Source organism: Conger conger, chromosome 1, assembly GCF_963514075.1.
Source record: "Conger conger chromosome 1, fConCon1.1, whole genome shotgun sequence".
NCBI lineage: Eukaryota > Metazoa > Chordata > Actinopteri > Anguilliformes > Congridae > Conger > Conger conger.
The window spans coordinates 88,590,831-88,607,076 of NC_083760.1; the positions used below are offsets into that span (position 1 = coordinate 88,590,831).

At 50.0% G+C, this 16,246-nt stretch overlaps 1 protein-coding gene across 1 annotated transcript; it reads right to left on the minus strand.

Annotated features, from left to right (window-relative positions):
• Positions 1 to 1,119: 1,119 nt before the first annotated feature.
• On the minus strand, positions 1,120 to 15,996 carry ythdf2 (YTH N6-methyladenosine RNA binding protein F2). Its single transcript, XM_061219628.1, has 6 exons — positions 15,728 to 15,996; positions 15,489 to 15,513; positions 13,822 to 13,901; positions 10,127 to 11,851; positions 2,340 to 2,411; positions 1,120 to 1,304 (listed from the first exon to the last, which is right to left on the minus strand). Exons 1-6 carry the CDS (start codon positions 15,752 to 15,754, stop codon positions 1,281 to 1,283), a joined length of 1,953 nt encoding a protein of 650 aa, XP_061075612.1. The 5' UTR covers positions 15,755 to 15,996; the 3' UTR covers positions 1,120 to 1,280.
• Between the last annotated feature and the right edge of the window lie 250 nt (positions 15,997 to 16,246).

Below are 16,246 nucleotides of genomic sequence, written 5' to 3' on the forward strand. Positions count from 1 at the left end.
TCCGCCCCGGTAAATGAGGCGGGGTTAACACCGCATCACAAACACACACTGGCTGTCAATCAAGGGGAAAGCGCACACGAGACTACTGCTGAATAATGATGTCACATTTATTACACAGAACTGATTAATAGAGAGAGAAAGGGGGGGGGGGGGGAGAAGGAGAGGGGGAGAGAGGTGGGGGGGAGGGGGGAGGAGAGTGCCAAGGCCCCCCCCCTCATCTTGCGGAGGACTTAAATGGAAGAGCAAGAAAACGAAACAAAAAAATGAATAAAGAAAGAAAGCAGCCCATAGCAACAAGAGAAAGACAGCAAAACAGGCCATTTATACACTATAAAATCATACAGGACCAAGACTAACTTAACAACTCTTCTCATTCCCATTTGCTTTTAGTGCCCCCGCCTGCCCCCCCCCCAAAAAAACAACATAAAAATGAACTCAGGACCCCAAGCATTCAACAGTTTCTCCATATTAGTTTTTTTTTTTTCCTTTTCTTTTTTTTTTTCCCTGTTGGATTGGGGTGAGGGGGGTGTAGGTTAGCAAGAGGATCGTTTTCCGGAAGGCGATGTCACTTCCTGGCTCGTTGATGTAGCGAGGTCCATCGGAGACCACGTGGCCCACCGCCCGCAACGCACAAAACAAATCTCCTCAAAAAAAAAGGATAAAAAATAAAAATCAGGGGGGGGGGGGGGGGGTTCTGAAGGGGAAGGGGCAAAAGACAAACTCCGCAAAAACAAAAACAGAAAAAAAAAAAAACCAGCCCCTCCTCCACAGTGCAGTGAGCTCCAGGCACCAGGAGAGGGCGCCAAAGATCCCACTCCAGGTTTTTATTCAGCCTTGCCCTTCATCTGTGAAACTGCTTCCATTAAAAATAAGAAGCGAGGGAGGAAAGAGGGGAATAAGAAGGGGAAGATACGTGGTGATCGGGGGGGGAGGAGCGAGGTGGGGTGGGGGGGGGGTGGACAAAAAGAAAAATGACTGGATCACTTAAGGATGCTATAGAATCGTTCTTAAGTTTTTTTTTTTCGTAGTCCTATGAATAATTGTTTCCTTTTTCTTTTATTTTTACTACAAGTTCAAAGTAAGTCTTTAAAGTCAACAGAAATCAAGAAAGAGTCTTCATTTAGTTTTTTTTTTTTTTTTTAAGTTTTGTTTTTTTTTCCTTTTCGTGTGTCCCTGGTTAAACTTTTTGTTGTTTTTTTCTTTTTTAATTTGTGAAAAGATCTGGATGCAGGGGGGAAGTGGGAGGAGTCATGGCAGTCCATAAGGGGGCGTGGCCAGAGCTACTTGGCACGTCCTTGGCGATCCTGAGAGGGAGAGGGAGAGGGAGAGAGAGAGACTTTTAACATCCTTCATTGAACATTTCACTAACCAACAAATCTACGAGAGAATGGGTGTCCTGAACTCTCCTGAACAGAAGGGGGCGCTGCAGCAGTAAAGCAGAACTTTGAAATGAGGAAATTATTATTATTATTATTATTATATTTTATTTTTTAAAAGGAGGATATATTCTTGGGTGAAGTCAGCACAACTGCGTAGCAGATAAGTGTTTTCATTAGCGGTACATTGGTAAGTTCTGGGTATTAAAAACAGGATTGTCTCCAAGCAACCACCATTTTGTCATTTACTTCAACAAAGGCAGCCAAACGTTGCTGATGAAAAAAAAAAAAAAAAAAAAAAAAAAGGACATTGGAGGAGAATGTGTGTGTGTGAGTGAATGTGAGAGCGTATGTGTGTGAGAGAGCATGTGTGTGTGTGTGTGTGAGAGAGCGTGTGTGTGTGAGAGCGTGTGTGTGTGAGAGAGCGTGTGTGTGTGTGTGTGTGTGTGTGTGTGAGAGAGCGTGTGTGTGTGTGTGAGAGAGCGTGTGTGTGTGTGTGTGTGTGTGTGTGTGTGAGAGCGTGTGTGAGAGCGTGTGTGAGAGTGTGTGTGAGAGAGCGTGTGTGAGTGTGTGTGTGAGAGAGCGTGTGTGTGAGAGAGCGTGCGTGTGTGTGAGAGAGAGCGTGTGTGTGAGAGAGCGTGTGTGTGAGAGAGCGTGTGTGTGAGAGAGCGTGTGTGTGAGAGAGCGTGTGTGTGTGTGAGAGCGTGTGTGTGAGCGTGTGTGAGAGAGCGTGTGTGTGTGTGTGTGTGTGTGTGTGTGTGTGTGTGTGTGTGTGTGTGTGTGTGTGTGTGAGAGAGAGAGAGAGAGCGTGTGTGCGTGTGTGTGTGTGTGAGAGAGAGCGTGTGTGCGTGTGTGTGTGTGTGAGAGAGAGCGTGTGTGCGTGTGTGTGTGTGTGTGTGAGAGCGTGTGTGAGAGCGTGTGTGTGTGTGTGTGTGTGTGACCCTCCTCTCCCAGTTCACTCACCTGCAGTCTGTAGTGGCTCCGGCTGGGGTTTCCTGGGTTACCAGTGTACGGGTCACTTCCCTGAACCTCCACCTGCAGGAGTACATGGGTAACTGAGGGTCAAAGGTCATCGAGTTCACCTTTAACTACCTCCTAAAAAGCAAAACCGTTGTCCCCGATTGGTTAAATACACAAAACCACGGCACACTATTGGTCATATCAACACCATTTTGGGATTTTTTTCGGGGAGATTTTTTCATGCGGAGGTGGGAGGGAGCATGAAAAGCTTAACCGTTCACTTCCTGGGGTCTTGAAGGGCTACAGCACCTGGAATCGGGCTCGCAAGGTTCTCCGTCTAAAGCAGGAGAACCAACTCCACTACCCACCCTAGCGTGGCCCGCCAGAACACTCCCACCAGAGTGTGAGCATCTCTACTGACACAGGGAGGATTTTATCGCAATCTGGCAACATGCGGAGCGGAAGGGGGGGGGGGGCCTCTGGCACCTCGGTGCTTCGTCAAGATGTCTGAAACGAAGTCATTTTAAGTCAATAAAGTTGTTAGCACAGCAAGCCAGGGCTGTTGAGCGTTTCAGAAAGAACAGTTAAAAGGTAAAATAGGTCATTGTGGACTTCTAACGGTCGAGAGAGAAATTGCAGCAACAAACCACAACACTGTTCATCCCTCCCCCTTCTCTGCGAACGGTCTTGATGTTGAAACGCAATTGGCTGTGGCAACTAGAACCAATTTTCAACCAATGAGCTTGAATTATTGTACAGCTATACCATGTTTTGGTAACGGAGCGCCGGCCTGACACAGGCAGAGGGCGAGTCAACATGTCGGTGAGCCTTTTTAAATGATAGGAATGGATACACAATGGTCTTGTAACAAGGTTTTAACACAAAGTCTTACCAAGTGTACCTTTAAGAGGGTAATTTTTGCAATGTTTTTCAAACGTACACCTAATACATCCTGCGGCTGTTACAACACTGCCAGCTATCACCAACAGAGCCACAGTCACACTAAGAGGCAGTGAAAACACAACCACCACCGCCTGCGTTCATCAGTCTGGGAACAGCGGCTCCAGGAGTCCTGGACAAACACGGATGAAAACAGCGTGTGATTTGAGGGGGGTCATCAGACTGAAGGGTTGCCATTGCTTCTCTTCGGAGCTTCAAAAGTACGTCTACGTTCCACAACCTTCGTCTTATTTGTCGGCCCGATTGCATTAAATACAGAAAACAATTTCCCCTTTCCACGACTTGGTAGAGCAGACGTTAGGTCATTAGTCACTATTGCTCATTAACACATTATGCATTTATTTTTTTATTTGTATTTGAAACGGGCATTGAAACAGGAGAACGCTTGAACTTAATTTCGTTTTAGAGCAGACCATTATTATTATTTTGGGGAAATTAACTGCGCAGCCAGAAACGGGCCGTCCTAATCCACTACAGTCCATTCTGGACAGGGCACCTCCTCCAAAACAAAACACACTAGCCATTTCATGGCATTATATATTCAACTTAGTTACTTAGACCAAAGACAATGACAGCACAATTTTACATGGGCCTATTTTTATTTTTATTTTTTAAACTAAATTCATAAAGTTTTTGTTGGCATCTTCAAAATCCCCAAAGTGACAGGTATGTAGGAGTTTCACAGAGTTTCACAGAAAATGAACAGCAGCAGCTGGATCTGAGCGGGAAACCTCTTCCTGACCTGGAGTGAACTCATCCCGTCAGGAGCAGTAACTCCCCCTGCAGGGCATGAAGTGGAACTACACCTCAATTCTATATTAGTGTATCCTACTAGTATAAAAAATAAAAAAGTTCCGAACTCACACTCGTACACAACGACCATGTGAAACACGTCACACGGGTGTTTTCCCAGGTTGAGAGTTGAGACTGACACACACGTTGTTATGACACGCATGGGTGTGGCAGCAATGAGCATGTCAAACATCACATGGGTGTGTTCAAGACCGACATCTTGAAGATATCAGTGGCAATCGTGTTTTAACATATATAAACTACGATTCTATCCTTTTTTTTTTTTTTTAAAGCTACATTTACAATAAGAAACTGATATTATGGTTACATTGAATACAGTAATATTACAGCCCCATAAAAATAAAAAATGAAACCTTATTGGTTCGCAGGTGTTTGTCAACGTGTACAACCGAGTTTCAGTTAACTGGTCACACGCCTATTATAACTTTACTAAGCAACTTATATATTTTACACATTAAAGTAAAACCAGGTATCCATCCAGACACATTAAGCATGAAGCCATTACTTTACAATGTAGATTTGCCCTGAAGTAACCCCCCATCCTACCCCGGCGCTCTGAAAGAGCACCAGTGCATCGTTTACAATAACAGAACTGTAAGAATCCCATAATTCCAGGTTCTGATTCAGCGTTTCCCGGCAACAAGAAGCACTGCTCCAGCGTTCCGCCCATCGCTTCCCCAAACATCCCGACGGGATCGAAGACTTTCAGCTACGTCACACAGCGACCACACACCACACACCTTAAAGCCCTTAACGTGTTAGAAAAATACATTATAAGGGCCCAAATATATTGCTGTTGCGTTCTCATGACCTTCACCCGAGTAGTACATTTACATTTACATTTTAGTCATTTGGCAGACGCTTTTAATCCAAAGCGACTTACAAGTGCACAGGTTCTACCATAAGTCAGAGCATCACATCCAGAAACTTGTCATCATAAGTGCATTTTTTTTTTTTTTTTTTTTTTGGGGGGGGGTTTAGACAAGGATAGGGATATCAGAAAGGAGGGGCAGGGGAAATCAGGAGGGAGGACTAAGGTAGAGTTTGAAAAGGTGGGTTTTGAGTCTGCGTCGAAATAGGGGGAGGGATTCTGCTGTTCTGACAGTGGTAGGCAAGTCATTCCACCACTGAGGAACCAGAACGGAAAACAGGCGTGAGCGTGCAGCTCGACCGCCAGGTGCACGTAGAGAGGGAACCGTAAGGCGACCAGAGCTGGCAGACCGGAGTGGTCTAGCTGGGGAGTAGGGAGTGATCAGGGATTGTATGTAAGGTGGGGCAGTCCCCTTAGCAGCCTGTAGTAGAAAGCATACCAGCAGGATCTACCATACAATACGCAGAATAAACATTTCTATCTCAAGTGCTCCAGCAAGAAACATTCTCCACACACAGCGACTGCCTACAACAGAGGAGACCGAGCAATATTTTGCTTTGTCATTTCGTTCTCCATTTCGTCAGCCCGATTAACCTCAAACCTCCGACCACTACCCCCCGCTGACACGGTCTAAACCTCCAAATATGAGACCAAGGAGCCGCCACTTATAACCTAGTTCAGATATGGCTTGTAGCTATGGCCGGCGCTTTAATTGTTCCGGAACATAATCTTGCAACCGACGACCATACCCGCGTTGCGAGCATGGGACTGTTAAAACCCCAGACCTCCCCCACCGTCACGGGAGACTAAACTAAAACACAGAGGAGGATGAGGGTGAACTTTCAAACCGCCCACCGTTTTCACAGGGCAAACCCTTATTTATACACATACGAAGCGGAGCGTGTGGTTACACAAGGCAGTGGACCCCAGACCCTGGGGATTACCGCCCCCTACAGGATGCAGCCCGGTACTGCAGGGTTAGGAACAGGGGGCTACAACCCGGACAGGACAGCCTCACCCCAGGGGCAAGCACAACAGCCTGTAGACCGAATATGGACGAAGTATCGGTGACTCGCCACGGGCGTTTTGATTCCGCAGAACGGCACTTTTGGGGCGCCGCCATATTATAAAAATTAAACACCGCGTTGGTCGGGAACCGAGTGAAACCAGGGGGATGAACCGCCCACACCGGAGCCGACAGTAGTGACGCGAGAGAGCAGCGTGCTTCTCTCAGCAGGACCAGGAGGCCGAGATGACGGGGGTAAGAACCGTTAAAACCTGAATAAGGTTTTACATCCGATTAAATTTTTTTTTATATTTAACCTGTACTAAAGCAGGGTAGGTTGGCCTACCATTGCCCCATTACCCCCCTCATGTCTTTTGACTGTGGGAGGAAACCACACAGGCATGAGAACATGCAGACTCCACGCAGACTCCACACAGACACACAGACACACAGACACCCACCCACCCTCCCCCCCCCCACCACCACCCCCACCTGCCAGCCAGGATTTGAACCCAAAACCTCCTTGCTGTGAGGCGAACGTGGCTCCTGCCCCGCCGTGGTGCCGAACCTAAATAAACTTGGTTCGTAAACACTTCCTGTCCTCCACTTCCTGCGCCTCCTCTCGCTTCAGCAGAGCTGTGGTCGTCCCCTCACTCCTCAGCTCTGCGGCAGAAAGCCCCGCAGCCATAATTCATAACACCATCGATATTTTCCACAGCGTTATCGGCGAGATAAAGGCAGGTGTCGTCACCACAAGGCTAATTAACACAGCAGCCCCCACGAAAGACATCCGGACACAAATGCATTGACAGGCAGAAAGACGCACCAGCACCTCCAAGCAGCCGGCACAGCGACCTACGCCCTGCTGGTTTCCCTCCCACAGCGACCTACGCCCTGCTGGTTTCCCCCCCACAGTAACCTACGACCTGCTCGTTTTCCCCCAGTGACAGCAGACACCGCATATAAGGAACCAGACTTCGCCAAACTGAAGACTACCAACACACTATTTATAGACGTTTTACAATATTCACTGACGAGGGCAACACACTCACTTTCTTCTGGGTTATTTATTTTCATGAATAATTTAACGTCACAGTTGCATCATATCTTTGTGAACGCATACACACTCAACCACGCAGACACAAACACAACACACTGCACAATCAAACTGCAGCACAAAACTAGCAGCCAAGCCAAAACACAAGTCTCATACAAAGAGAGGAACTAGCTTATGAAAGTTGAGGTGAGTTCTACAGATGTCAGTGCGTAGGGGAGGGAAACGTTCAGCCAGCTTGTTAGTACGAAGTTAAAGGTGCAATTCTTACAAACATTGTTACAATACCATTGCAAATCCCTTCCTATCATTGAAAAAGGCTCACTGACATGTTGATTCACCCTCTGCCTGTGTTTACAGTCCTTAAATTCGGGTTTCAAAATACAGTCGACAGAGTGACACTCTGTACCAAAACATTGTATAAATGTACGACAATTCAAGCTCACTGGTTGGAAATTGGTCCTAATTGCCACAGCCAATGGCGTTTCAACATCAGAGCGTTCACAGAGGATAAACAGTGGTTGTGCTTTGAAGGCGCTTGTTGCTGCTACTCCTCCCTTGACCGTTAGAAGTCCGAAATGACCGACTGTACCTTTAAGACTCAATCCTACACATGCAATACATGCCACGCTGGACAGGAGGAACGGAACAAGGGGCTTAATCTCGGCCGGCAACACAGATAACACAGACCCCTTGCAACGCAATCAATTTGGGATACACAACTATCCACGAATGATGATGAAATTTCCTTGGGTTACCATTTGGAGCAATCTTTCACGTGTATTAGAAAATCCTGGCCACCAGCTCACGCACTACACCTCTCTTCACAGAACATAAGTAGCACTTGGAAAATGTGACGTCTGGAAGCTCGCTCGCTCGCCCTCCCATCCGGGAGTCCGGCGGCACCTTCACGCACACGTTTTGGGACTGCCTCCACTGCACATCAGTTTGGGAACCGAGTGGCAGTAACCTTATCCAATACCGCACCAGATATTCCACGCCGTCCCGGAGTACTCATTTCGAATGGCAGTTCCAAACGGCGCGTGGCCGGCTGGTCTCACTGCAGCTAATAAGACGCTGGAATAAAAGTGGAAGCCGTCACACTCCCTGTCCCGGGCTCACTGGGTAAAGAGCTTTCTACAAAATTATCGACATTGAGACATCAATCGCTCAGCTGAATGGGAGTCGATTATGTCAACATCCGTCCATCCATTATCTGAACCCGCTTATCCTGATCAGGGTCGCAGGGGGGCTGGAGCCTATCCCAGCATACATTGGGCGAAAGGAAGGAATACACCCTGGACAGGTCGCCAGTCTATCGCAGGGCACACACACCATTCACTCACACACTCATACCTATGGGCAATTTAGACTCTCCAATCAGCCTAACCTGCATGTCTTTGGACTGTGGGAGGAAACCGGAGTACCCGGAGGAAACCCACGCAGACACGGGGAGAACATGCAAACTCCGCACAGAGAGGCCCCGGCCGACGGGGATTCGAACCCAGGACCTCCTTGCTGTGAGGCGGCAGTGCTACCCACTGCACCATCTGTACCGCCTCCGATTATGTTAACAAATAAATAAAAAAATAGAAGCCTGGCATTCAGCTGATGCTGCGCCAAGCCTTTCCTGATTACAGGTGTTTGGGGGGGCGTTCTGAGGGGGGGGAGTTTATTATTATTATTAGTTTTTTTTAATAAAAATTTGTCAGTTGAGAGTCGAGACTCAGTTGAGACTCAGTCTCACTCACAAACCAACACCAGACCAGGATGTTGCTTCCCAAGAGCAATAAAGCAATCCAAGGAACCCATTCGCAGAACTGCCTCATCCAACATCCAAACACAGGGTCTGTAGTATGTTCCACAGTGCTCTCCGAACAATATTTTCAGATGGGAAGCAGCCCAAGTTCGTATTTTATTTAAGGAAAACAGAAGCACCAATTTTATCACATTGACCTTTATGTACACAATACGTATTTATTTAAGCTTAATTCGGGAAAGGGCAGAGGAGCTTGCGTTTCCCTCCAAACCGTGTGATGTCATCCCACCACAGTCCACCACAGTCCACCACACACACACACACACACACACACACACACACACACAGACACAGACACAGACACAGACAGACACAGACACAGACACAGACACAGACACAGACACACAGACACACAGACACAGACACAGACACACACAGACACAGCGTGCGCACACACGCACGCGCTCACACACAAGCACGCGCTCATACACACACACACACACACACACACACACACACACATCTGCCACGTCTGCAACTGACTTTCGAAGGAGCGAGGACATTCCGTGCGCCTAACTCACATCCTCCACCTCCTTTTCTCGCTTCCTCTCCTTGCCCTCCTCTAGGAGCAAGGAAAGGAGGCAAGGGAAGGAGGGTGGAAAAATAAGCGACTGAAATGAGTCCCATGAGGCCGCTCGACGGCTGGGCCCGCAGGTGCGTGAACAGCCAGTGGGGGGCGCTGATGTGCCACAATGGGAAAAAGAAAACAAAAAACTGTCAAACCCGCTCTGTATAAAACCCTGGGCGACTCTCGAGCCAACCGTGCGCCAACCTGCAGGTGTGGAGCCTGTCCTCACACAGGAGTCTCCAGCAACCTGTCAACCTGTCAGCCATTTTGGCTCTTTTCAGGACCCAGACCTACCCAGCGGACGCACCGAAAGCCTAGATAAATGGTAAATGGTTGGCATTTATATAGCGCCTTTATCCAAAGCGCTGTACAATTGATGCTTCTCATTTACCCATTCATACACACACTCACACACCGATACCGATTGGCTGCCATGCAAGGCACCAACCAGCTCATCAGGAGCATTTGGGGGTTAGGTGTCTTGCTCAAGGACACTCTGACACAGCCCGGGCAGGGGATCGAACCGACAACCCTCCGACTGCCAGATGACTGCTCTTACTGCCTGAGCCATGTCATGTAGATTATTCTTCCTGGCAACACAGGAGGTTTTTGGGTGGTTTATTTTTGGTAAATAGGTTGGGTAAAATGGGTTCGTATTTCAGTCGTTTTTTTTATTTATTATTTATTTGTATTCGTTACCTTCTTCACGCTGTCCTCCTCCTCCTGCCGCTTCTCGTAGTGGGAGAAGTCGTCGAAGATGGAGGTGGTGTGTTTGTAGCCGGCGATGATCTTCAGGACCTGCCGGGCCTTGTCGAGGGGCACCTCCTGCGTGTCGCGCGAGTTGGTGACGGGCTTGTTCTCGTTGTTCTCCAGGCGGATGTGCCGCAGCTGGCTGTTGGGCACGTCCTTGACGAAGACCCACCGCACGTCGAAGCGGCCCTTCCACTTGTCCTGCGACCAGACGCCGGCGCACGTGTTGTAGTCCACGGGCGAGCGCATCTCCGCCACGCCGCAGAAGTGCCCGCTGCCGTTGACGCTGAACAGCAGGTACAGCGGGCCCTTGGCGGCCGTGGAGCGGTAGGCCGCGTCCAGCCGCTTGTTGCCGTGCTCCGTGCTGCACCACACGTTGTACTTGATGGAGCGGTGGATGTCGTCCTCCGAGTAGCTCTTGATGATGAAGACGCGCCCTTGCTTGGGGTTCCAGTCGAAGTCCTTGGGGTTGTAGTTGTTGACCAGGCGGAGCTTCTCCAGGACCGGGTGGGGCTCCGAGGGCGCGGAGGAGGGAGGGGCCGCCCCGCCGCCCCCGCCGCCCGAGTTCGGCGGCGACTGCCCCCCGAGCCCCGCCCCGGCCCCCGCCCCCCCGCCCCCGGCGTCCCCGCCGAAGCCGTTGGCGCGGTTACGGGGCGGGACCCAGCGGGTGGGCGGGGCGGGCTGCGCGGAGGAAGGGGGGCCCTGGGGGGGCAGCAGAGGCTGGCCAGGGAGAGGAGGAGGGGGCTGCTGGTGGTGCTGCCCGATCTGTCCACCAGGGGGCGGCAGCTGGCCGTTTGTGAGGGGGAGCTGCGGGGAGCCGACCGCCATGCCGCCGGGCTGGGGGGACGCCTGGTTGGGCGGCTGCCCGTTGCTGGGGACGACGGCGGCCGCGGCGACGGCCTGCTGGGGCGCGGTGGCCTTGGGAACGCTCCCCTTGTTGTCCCAGGTGCCGATGTCCATGTTGTGTTTGATGGGCGGCGGGGGCAGGTTCCCGCCGCCCAGCCCGCCCTTGGCCTTCAGTTTGGGCTGGGGCTTGGCGGGCTTGCTGGCGATGTCCGCCCAGGAGGCCGGCTTAACCGGCGCCATGGACACCGGCGGCATGCTGGGCGCGCCCGTGACCGGGTTGAGGGGGCCGCCGCCCCCGCCCCCGCCCGCCCCGCCCCCGGGGAGACCGGACCCCACCACCTTCGGCGCCATGTCGCCGGCCGGCCCGCCGATCTTGAGCCCGGCCATGCCCTGGTCCAGGCTGTTCATGCCCGGCGCCTTGTTGAGCGGCTCGTTGGCGGCGGCGCCGAAGGGCGACTGCCCGTCCATCACGGCGCCGCCCAGCGAGCTGGGCGCGTAGGCGTAGCTGCTGCCGTACGCCGAGCTCTGCGAGGTCTGGCCCGGCGAGCCGCCGCTGCCCCAGGCCGAGAAGTCCACGCCGCCGGGGAAGAAGTTGAAGCCGTGCTGCCCCAGGAAGGGGTTGCTCCCCAGCGCCCCCGCCTGGCTGAACATGGCGTCCGGCAGGAAGTGGGGCTCGCCGTTGCTCAGCTGTCCGTAGGAGGCCAGGTAGGGCATGGGCGGGTCGCCGCCCGTGGACCACGCCGCCTCGTTCAGCGAGTACGAGAAGCCGATGGACGGGCTGTAGTAGCTGGGCATGTACGAGTCCGACATCGCCGTGTAGGCATTGCTCTGGGAGGGGGGGGGGGAGGAGAGAAGAACCAGTTACCAGAGCAAACCTGCAAGCAAGCGCGCACCCTGAATAAGACACTGCCCAAACCACGCTACGTTACTCTGGAGCAGAATAGAGTTTACGACACTATCGTTTTATCCTGTTCGCCAAGCAAGTCTCCAAAATAAAATATATGAAATATATTCATTCATTATTGGATTATTATTATTGGTTGACTGCATCAAGACAACATCTTTCACAATTTTTTTCTTTTTTTTTGCGACACACACACACACACAAGTGGGATGTGGGAAGGATCGGTCCCAAGGCCAAAAACCTCCCGAAGAGCCGAGAAGCCAGCCCGGACCTCCCCTCTCCCCGATGCCTTGACCCAGTTGGGGCTTACTGTACGCTTTCACACCACTGATTCGCTTTGTTGGGACAGAGTGGCGGGGTCTCGCAACAAAGGGAACGGCACATACCAGAGACGGGAGAAAATCCAGTCCCCGCACGGGACACTGGCCCCACTTTTAACAGAGAAAGCACGAGGATGAGACCCCAGAACGGTCACGCCACAGCCAGGCCGGGCAGGGCGACCAAACGGGGGGCCGTCTGTCTTTTAAAACAGACGGAAAACTTCAAATGCTGCGCCGCACTTAAAGGGCTAAGACGGTGTTTCCCAACTCCAGTCCTCGGGACCCACATGCCAGAAGGTTTTTGTTGTAACCAGTAACTCACATCTGATTGAACCAATCAAACCACAAAAATGCCCTTGATTAGTTCAATCAGGTGTGTGAGCTACTGGTTACAACAAAAACCTTCTGGCAAGTGGGCCCCGAGGAATGGAGTTGGGAAACACTGGCCTAAGATCACAAATGCATTGCGAGTGGAATGCTCTAGAACGGACGTTCTAATGCCGAAGCAACAACCACTGCAATGTTCTAGAACAGTGAAAATAATAGTGAATTAATAAAACATACCGAGAAAAACCTCATCTTCTAAGGACCAGCTACACAATTCTCTTTCAGGACAGCGTTATTCAATCACGGTTTCCGTTTGCATTTCGCACCAGATACCTGGCCAATTCTCCTCCCTGTGAAACAATCCACAATCGCTCTATGTAGAAATAAATATTTCCTGCAAGGGATTCTGGGAGACGAGCGTTAAAACCAAAGGTGGTCGACAATTAAACCAACAGACCCATAACGGGACTAATGACACTAAAGCTTTTTTTTTTTTTAGTCCAGGAGATGTGAAGAGCTGAAAGAGTGGCCTTGTTGACATTATGACATCATACCTGCTCTGATTGGTCCCATCACATGCTGGGCATTCTTTAAGGTGCCCAACATTAACCAGGAAACAAGGGGTTAGCCAAACATGAGGACACAAAGAATGCCGTTTTAAGTAAAATATTTATTGGGGGGGGGGGGGGCAGATGTTATGATTAAATTTGGTCACGGAGTCTACTTATGGACTTATGCCAGCGTGCCAGAACCACTATGACAGAGAACCGGGTCAAACCTCTTCCAAACACCAACACGAAAGCTTTAAAAAAAAAAAAAAAAAAAAAAGACAAAAAGAACGAGTGTGCGTGTGCGTGTGTGACGCTCGTGTGCGTCAGAAACCATGCCCCTTGGAGAGGGGGGGTCATATCTGACATCCTCTGCTTCATAAAATAAGGCATCACCCCCCCCCCCCTTTATCAAACCCCTGGATCTTGGGAAAACCCCCAGAGCTGACCAACTTCACAGTCTACGTCTCCTTCCTTCCTCCCTCCCTCCATCCCTCAACAACTAAGTTCCTGCAACAAACCCCTTAAAGGAATAGAACTGCAAGTGACCCAGTACACTTATGCTGACCAAGGTTAAAACTTTCACTGTGATGTCATTTGTAAGTTTGGGGGGGGGGGGGGGGGGGGGGGGGGGGGGGGGCGGTGATCCAACTTTGGTTCAGAGCATCTCTGGCGCGTTTAGCGCTGTAGGACACTTACCTGTCTGGCCTGAGTGTTCAGGTAGGGCTCAAACTCATCATCATTTAAAGTGTCCTTTTGGTTAACAGCTCCGTTTTGCACTGGAAAAAAGAAGAAAACGCAGACTTGAACGCGCTCTGGCTTATTTAGCAACAGAGAGTTACAAAAGTGCTTCGAACATCGTAACGTGTGTGTGTGTGTGTGGGGGGGGGGGGGGGGGTACACATAAAATGGGTCGATGAGAAATGGTCCCACTTAAAATCTCGACCAGATAGCAAATCCAAATGCAGTCACTGATGATTAATGCCGCGAGCTAGCAGCTACCCTGTGTGACCAACAAATGCAGCTAACGTTAGGTTCGCATCACCTCCATTGCATAATTCGCATCCTGCCTCCACACCTCACTGCTGGAAACGCGCAGGAATTCCCCTCAAACGGTAGACCGTGGGATCAGGGCAGATAAAAAACGCCAAGGCAAACGACGCGAAGATGACAGTTTTAGTTCGGGAATAATCAATCACTGATAGCTTTGCCGCCACCATCGCCACAGCACTTCGCCGGATAGCTAACGTCGGATAGCCAAATGTAGCTAGTTCGTGGACCAAATGTAGTTGGTCTCCATATTAAAATGCCCTACTAAGATTAGTTGAACAATAAGTCACCTACCAGGAATAATTGAAACAAAGATAAACCACGAAACGTTAGTCAGCGTCATTCAGAAACGCCAGTCTTAACGTGGGCAGTAGCCAACATGAAATCGCTATACGACAGAGGCCTCCAATAGTTCCTCTTCATTTCAAAGGCTAACAGGCTAGAAGCGTCCATTAGCGAGCCATCTGTTATGCGAAATTAAAACGGATATAAACCGTATTTATTACAGTGATGTCAACAGTCCACTGGCTAGTCAACGTGTGATGCGGACAACCAGGCAGAACGGGCCTCCTTAAGACGCAATGTTAGCACATTTACCGAGCTTAGCAGGATGTTTCGGCAACGTCGAATTGGCTTCATGGTCAAGCAATAATTTATAGATTTACAAACCGTCTCTAGAGCAGTCTATAAAACTCGAATCATTAAAGTTGAGTGATAGCTTTTGGCCAACGCTCGCAAACTTGATAACAGCCCACAGTTAACACTGCGTTTAAGGTTAATTAGCTAGCAGTGGCGTGCGAAGACGGCAAGTTAGCTAGCTAGCTAAAAGAAACGCAGATGCAGCGGCTAGCTGACAACTAACGCTAGATACCTCCCGAGAACTTGTTAGCGACGTTTTAATAGTTGGCGAATTGTCTAGCTACCTGACTTGACTTTCTGGGCTAACAAGCTTAATTGACGTGCTATCTTAGCCAACACTGGCGAGCTCAACGCATCAAGACCACTTCCTTGCATTTTCCCTTAGTTAGCGTAACCAAGATGTAGGCACTTGTCTGAAGTAAAACACTGAAATTGTTTTAATGTCGACTTTTCACGGAACCCGCGCGAGAGTTACACAGACGAATGACCGAATTATCAAACAAATAGGTCCGCTCGAAGACCCTCTCCAACGCCAGCGAGCTGCACTCTGGTGGAAACGGGCCTAATGCCACCGACCCACGGCGCACGCAAGGCGACAGCCTCTCCAACCTCCACGCAAGGAACCGCAGCAACACACACCGCGGACCCAGGAGTAAACACTTTTGCTGCTAACTTACCTTTATTTCCTTGGCCTTTCGGTCTCTGGATTGGGTCCAGGTGATTCATGAAGGTTTGAGTTATGAGAAGAAAAGAAGGAAAAAAAATAAAGATATTTATATTCACCAGTCAGTCCTATGGCAGGTGGTCAGGCCTACTGCACTACAGAGAGAGAGAGTCACTGCCGTTTCTGCTACTACGTCTCGGTGGATTTTTTTTTTTTTGGTCTCGTAAATATTTAAAAAGTGCCTTTCTTTACCTGTTCAAGAAGGCTGCTTGTTGACATTTCTTTATCCCTGGGGCCTGCGTATTAAATTTAGTTATTAATTAGTGCGGCAGGGTGTAGGAAATGTCTATTCGAGTTAGCCAAGTGCCCCTGTCTCTCTATAGAGCTTGGTTTCTACACAATGGCGGGCTGCAGTTCCTTTGCGCTCTCAGCGCTGTTCACAGGCACAGACACTATTTCAACATGGCTGAGCGGGGAAGTGCACAGAGGCACCCCAACACCCCCTAGTGGACTGGAGGAACGTGAAAGTTACGCTGGGGTTATGCGTAGCGTTTCCAACCATGCAGAAACATAAATATCCGAATATGTAATTGCATGAGATCCTTACTGCCTTAAGACCAGAGCAGAGTGATTCGTTTGGAGGCGAGCACCATATAGATCAATTTTTTTTAAAGACTGCAAATACGGGAGCAGTTACGGGACGACGGCATGAGCAATGCATTCAATGTTGCCGTGGTTCCCGACTGTAAACAATGCGCTTGGTCGACAATC